This window comes from Eriocheir sinensis, chromosome 35 (assembly GCF_024679095.1).
Source record: "Eriocheir sinensis breed Jianghai 21 chromosome 35, ASM2467909v1, whole genome shotgun sequence".
NCBI lineage: Eukaryota > Metazoa > Arthropoda > Malacostraca > Decapoda > Varunidae > Eriocheir > Eriocheir sinensis.
Window position 1 is genome coordinate 12,050,975 of NC_066543.1, and position 5,854 is coordinate 12,056,828.

The 5,854-nt window shown below is 42.2% G+C and overlaps 1 protein-coding gene across 50 annotated transcripts; it reads right to left on the reverse strand.

Annotated features, from left to right (window-relative positions):
* Window positions 1-1,493: 1,493 nt before the first annotated feature.
* Window positions 1,494-5,501, reverse strand: LOC127007407 (mucin-3A-like). Of its 50 annotated transcripts, none has more exons than XM_050878341.1 (9): window positions 5,043-5,499; window positions 4,505-4,570; window positions 4,253-4,345; window positions 4,031-4,093; window positions 3,713-3,871; window positions 3,236-3,553; window positions 2,600-3,076; window positions 2,123-2,440; window positions 1,494-1,963 (listed from the first exon to the last, which is right to left on the reverse strand). In XM_050878341.1, the coding sequence occupies exons 1-9, from the start codon at window positions 5,149-5,151 to the stop codon at window positions 1,521-1,523; spliced, it is 2,046 nt and encodes a 681-aa protein (XP_050734298.1). In that variant the 5' UTR covers window positions 5,152-5,499; the 3' UTR covers window positions 1,494-1,520. The 50 variants fall into 50 exon arrangements, 46 of the variants coding, with proteins under 46 accessions (XP_050734298.1, XP_050734299.1, XP_050734326.1 ...); XM_050878342.1 differs by lacking the exon at window positions 4,505-4,570 and adding an exon at window positions 4,664-4,729; XM_050878369.1 differs by lacking the exons at window positions 4,253-4,345; window positions 4,505-4,570 and adding an exon at window positions 4,730-4,822 and having other exon boundaries at window positions 5,295-5,501.
* Window positions 5,502-5,854: the final 353 nt, after the last annotated feature.

The window sequence follows — 5,854 nt, forward strand, 5'->3', positions numbered from 1 at the left end:
TTCACTTTTTCTTTATTGTTTTGTCGATCTGTTCCTTTCTTTATCAGTGAACTCCACTTTTCAAATTACTACCACTAATACTTTATCCTCCTCGTCCTCGTTCTCGTGCTCCTTCTCTTCCTCTCTTTCTCCTTCTCTCTCCTCTTTCTCCTCTTCTCCTCCATCCACTTTGACCTGCATCATCCCTCCCTCTTCATTTTCCTCCTTTACTTCTTTATCCTTCTCCTTTTCCTCTTTCTGTCCTCCCCAATACCTTATCCTCCTCGTCCTCGTCCTTGTTCTCCTTCTCTCTCCTCTTCTTTCTCTTCTCTCTCTCCTCTTCCGCACCATCCACTTTGTCCTACATCTTCCCTCCCTCTTCATATTCCTCCTTCTCATCTTCATCCTTTTCCTTCTCCACTTTCTGTCCTCCCCTCCTTCAAGATCACAACAATCTGAGATACTGGAGGAGGGGGAGGAGCACTTGATACACTGGAGGTGCGGGCGGGCTGCTCAGGTGTGTGGCGGACAGGTATTTTTATTGGGGAAGAGTCAGGTGATCCAGGCTTCCTCTTTCCCTCCTCCTTCTGCTCCTCCTCCTCTTCCTTATGTTCCTTTCCTAACGCCTTTGCTGCTTCCTATCATCTCTCCTGATGCGGGAAGCGACCCCAGATCTTCACTCAACCCTAACTTCAGCGAGCAGCTACAGCGTATGCCCCCATTATAGATAGATAGATAGATACAGATGATTTTCCACTCACCCTTTCGACCATGTCACAAAGCTTCCTAACAAACAGCAAATCGCAGCAATTGGAAGAACACAAATTATTAAATGGACTTTGAAACACTCCAGTTAAAAAAGTAGTTTGGGACGAACAGAACCTCTACCAGTGTACTATGCGAAAGAGCAATTATGTCGTCTGTTCCTATACGTAGTCTTTATAACTCTTCATAGGTAGGACGGGAGGAGAGGGAAAAAGAATATAGTAAGTGTGATGAGTAAGATAATGGTGAAAGATGAATAAAAACACAGCTATGAGAAGGAAGGAGGCAAAGAAATGCAAGTAAATGAGCGAAGGGAAGGAGAAAAAACAGAGAGAGAGAGAGAGAGAGAGAGAGAGAGAGAGATGCAATGATGAAGCGGGAAGGGGAAAGGGGGAAGTTCCAAGTGAAGTGACGTTAACCATCCTTGTAACGGACCCCTGAGTCTCGCATCCTCCTTAAAACACACACACACACACACACACACACACACACACACACACACACACACACACACACACACACACACACACACACACACCAAACTTGATATCACAATTCCTTGCCGTCGTGTGTGTGTGTGTGTGTGTGTGTGTGTGTGTGTGCTTTCTTTCGTTCGACTCTCCCTGTTCTACCAAAATGGATCCTGCGGCGGAGGAAGACCCGAGAGGATTTTTCTCCCTGCTGGTCGGCGTTCCGGAGGCCATTCTGTTTTCAATCCCTGAGCTGACGAAAGCGGTTTTCTGCCACAAAACCGTAATTATTTTTAATATCATCTCTCAGTCAACAACTATGTTGCTCTTCGTAGTTTGGACGATCTTCATGGTCCTCGGGAATCTGAATGCCAGCAGCCTGTCGCTGGCCGGGGGTGCGGGCTCCACCGGGGTCCAAAAGGACGGGGCGGCCTCCACTAGCCTGGAGAAGGCCGCCGAGGAGCCTTGGGGAAAAGGTGACGAAGAGGTGGAAAATGGCCCTAATGACACCATGAAGACCGTGGAAAGGAAAGTCTTTGATGATACAGATGAAACGGGGCATGTAACCAGCAACAAGACAGTCGTTGAAAAGACTACAGAAACTGACGTAAAGCCCCACGGAAATGTATCAAAGACTACGGAAACACAGGTTGTTATGGATGAGGAAGAACGAACAGAGATGACAAAGGAGATTCTGCCCGGCAATAAAACGAATGAAGTTGTAGTAACAGAGAAAGAAGAAAAACTACCTTCACATGAAACCATCAAGGAAACATTTGTGGAGAGTAGAAATGTTTCAGAAAATGGCGATGGACCTGTGAAAGAAGAACGAACAGAGATAACAAAGGAGATTCTGCCCGGCAATAAAACGAATGAAGTTGTAGTAACGGAAAAAGAAGAAAAACTACCTTCACTTGAAACCATCAAGGAAACATCTGTGGAGAGTAGGAATGTTTCAGAAAATGGCGATGGACCTGTGAAAGAAGAACGAACAGAGATAACAAAGGAGATTCTGCCCGGCAATAAAACGAATGAAGTTGTAGTAACAAAGAAAGAAGAAAAACTACCTTCACATGAAACCATCAAGGAAACATCTGTGGAGAGTAGGAATGTTTCAGAAAATGGCGATGGACCTGTGAAAGAAGAACGAACAGAGATAACAAAGGAGATTCTGCCCGGCAATAAAACGAATGAAGTTGTAGTAACAGAGAAAGAAGAAAAACTACCTTCACATGAAACCATCAAGGAAACATCTGTGGAGAGTAGAAATGTTTCAGAAAATGGCGATGGACCTCTGATAGTAGACCGAACAGAGATAACAAAGGAGATTCTGCCCGGCAATGAAACGAATGAAATTGTAGTTACAGAGAAAGAAGAAAAACTACCTTCACATGAAACCATCAAGGAAACATTTGTGGAGAGTAGGAATGTTTCAGAAAATGGCGATGGACCTGTGAAAGAAGAACGAACAGAGATAACAAAGGAGATTCTGCCCGGCAATAAAACGAATGAAATTGTAGTAACAGAGAAAGAAGAAAAACTACCTTCACATGAAACCATCAAGGAAACATTTGTGGAGAGTAGGAATGTTACAGAAAATGGCGATGGACCTGTGAAAGAAGAACGAACAGAGATAACAAAGGAGATTCTGCCCGGCAATAAAACGAATGAAATTGTAGTAACAGAAAAAGAAGAAAAACTACCTTCACATGAAACCATCAAGGAAACATTTGTGGAGAGTAGGAATGTTACAGAAAATGGCGATGGACCTGTGAAAGAAGAACGAACAGAGACAACAAAGGAGATTCTGCCCGGCAATAAAACGAATGAAGCTGTAGTAACAGAGAAAGAAGAAAAACTACCTTCACAGGAAAGCATTTCGATGACATCTGTGGAGCGTAGAAATAATACAGAAATTGGCGATGGATCTCATAATGTGGAACGAACAGAGAAAACAATGGACCTTTTGCCCGGCAATAAAACGAATGAAATTGTAGTAACAGAAAAAGAAGAAAAACTACCTTCACGGGAAACCATCAAGGAAAAATTTGTGGAGAGTAGGAATGTTACAGAAAATGGCGATGGACCTCTGATAGTAGACCGAACAGAGATAACAAAGGAGATTCTGCCCGGCAATAAAACGAATGAAATTGTAGTAACAGAAAAAGAAGAAAAACTACCTTCACGGGAAACCATCAAGGAAAAATTTGTGGAGAGTAGGAATGTTACAGAAAATGGCGATGGACCTCTGATAGTAGACCGAACAGAGATAACAAAGGAGATTCTGCCCGGCAATAAAACGAATGAAGTTGTAGTAACAGAGAAGGAAGAAAAACTACCTTCACGGGAAACCATCAGGGATACATTTGTTGAGAGTAGGAATGTTTCAGACAATGGCGATGGACCTCTGAAAGAAGAACGAACAGAGATAACAAAGGAGATTCTGCCCGGCAATAAAACGAATGAAGCTGTAGTAACAGAGAAAGAAGAAAAACTACCTTCACATGAAACCATCAAGGAAACATTTGTGGAGAGTAGGAATGTTTCAGACAATGGCGATGGACCTCTGAAAGAAGAACGAACAGAGATAACAAAGGAGATTCTGCCCGGCAATAAAACGAATGAAGCTGTAGTAACAGAGAAAGAAGAAAAACTACCTTCACAGGAAAGCATTTCGATGACATCTGTGGAGCGTAGAAATAATACAGAAATTGGCGATGGATCTCATAATGTGGAACGAACAGAGAAAACAAAGGAGATTCTGCCCGGCAATAAAACGAATGAAGTTGTAGTAACGGAAAAAGAAGAAAAACTACCTTCACAGGAAAGCATTTCGATGACATCTGTGGAGCGTAATGTTACAGAAAATGGGGATGGACCTCTGATAGTAGACCGAACAGAGAAAACAAAGGAGATTCTGCCCGGCAATAAAACGAATGAAGTTGTAGTAACGGAAAAAGAAGAAAAACTACCTTCACTTGAAACCATCAAGGAAACATTTGTGGAGAGTAGAAATGTTTCAGAAAATGGCGATGGACCTGTGAAAGAAGAACGAACAGAGATAACAAAGGAGATTCTGCCCGGCAATAAAACGAATGAAATTGTAGTAACAGAGAAAGAAGAAAAACTACCTTCACATGAAACCATCAAGGAAACATTTGTGGAGAGTAGGAATGTTACAGAAAATGGCGATGGACCTCTGAAAGAAGAACGAACAGAGATAACAAAGGAGATTCTGCCCGGCAATAAAACGAATGAAGCTGTAGTAACAGAGAAAGAAGAAAAACTACCTTCACAGGAAAGCATTTCGATGACATCTGTGGAGCGTAGAAATAATACAGAAATTGGCGATGGATCTCATAATGTGGAACGAACAGAGAAAACAAAGGAGATTCTGCCCGGCAATAAAACGAATGAAGTTGTAGTAACGGAAAAAGAAGAAAAACTACCTTCACTTGAAACCATCAAGGAAACATCTGTGGAGAGTAGAAATGTTTCAGAAAATGGCGATGGACCTCTGAAAGAAGAACGAACAGAGATAACAAAGGAGATTCTGCCCGGCAATAAAACGAATGAAGTTGTAGTAACAGAGAAAGAAGAAAAACTACCTTCACATGAAACCATCAAGGAAACATTTGTGGAGAGTAGGAATGTTTCAGAAAATAGCGATGGACCTGTGAAAGAAGAACGAACAGAGATAACAAAGGAGATTCTGCCCGGCAATAAAACGAATGAAGTTGTAGTAACAGAGAAAGAAAAACTACCTTCATGAAACCATCAAGGAAACATTTGTGGAGAGTAGGAATGTTTCAGAAAATAGCGATGGACCTGTGAAAGAAGAACGAACAGAGATAACAAAGGAGATTCTGCCCGGCAATAAAACGAATGAAGTTGTAGTAACAGAGAAAGAAGAAAAACTACCTTCACATGAAACCATCAAGGAAACATTTGTGGAGAGTAGGAATGTTTCAGAAAATAGCGATGGACCTGTGAAAGAAGAACGAACAGAGATAACAAAGGAGATTCTGCCCGGCAATAAAACGAATGAAGTTGTAGTAACAGAGAAGGAAGAAAAACTACCTTCACGGGAAACTGTTGTGACGCCACCGAAGGTTGTTAAAAAGATTAGGAGAAGGAAAACTTGTAATTGTGACTCGTTGTTGACCCTTTCGGTGGTAACAGAAGAATTAATTGAAAGAATTACTCGTGTTGTATTGAAGGAAATGACAACAGAGTAGTGATAACGTGTTGCTGTTTCTCTTATCAATTTCTTTGAAAAAAAATCAAAATCAAAATAAATATTAAAGGAGTTGGGAGGCCGTGAACCATTCAAATATGTTACTTATGAACACGGTGATTGCGGCCCCGGTTTAGATTCGAGAGAGTTATGTTTCTTTTAAGGTGGAAAGTCCTTTTTACGGTCGAAAAAATCAATTTTTTGAAAATCTCAGTATGAACTTGCGAGGCTGGTGCCGAGGTAATGCGCCGCGTTAGAGCGTCATGCGCGCTCACCAGCTGACCTCCCTGCCACCTTCGCCTCGCCCTCTCTGCCGCTCCCCCCTTCACGCCTCAACACCCCAGCACGACCCAGTGTAGCATTTTGAGTGTAGGTAGGAATAACCCCTCACACAATTACTCCT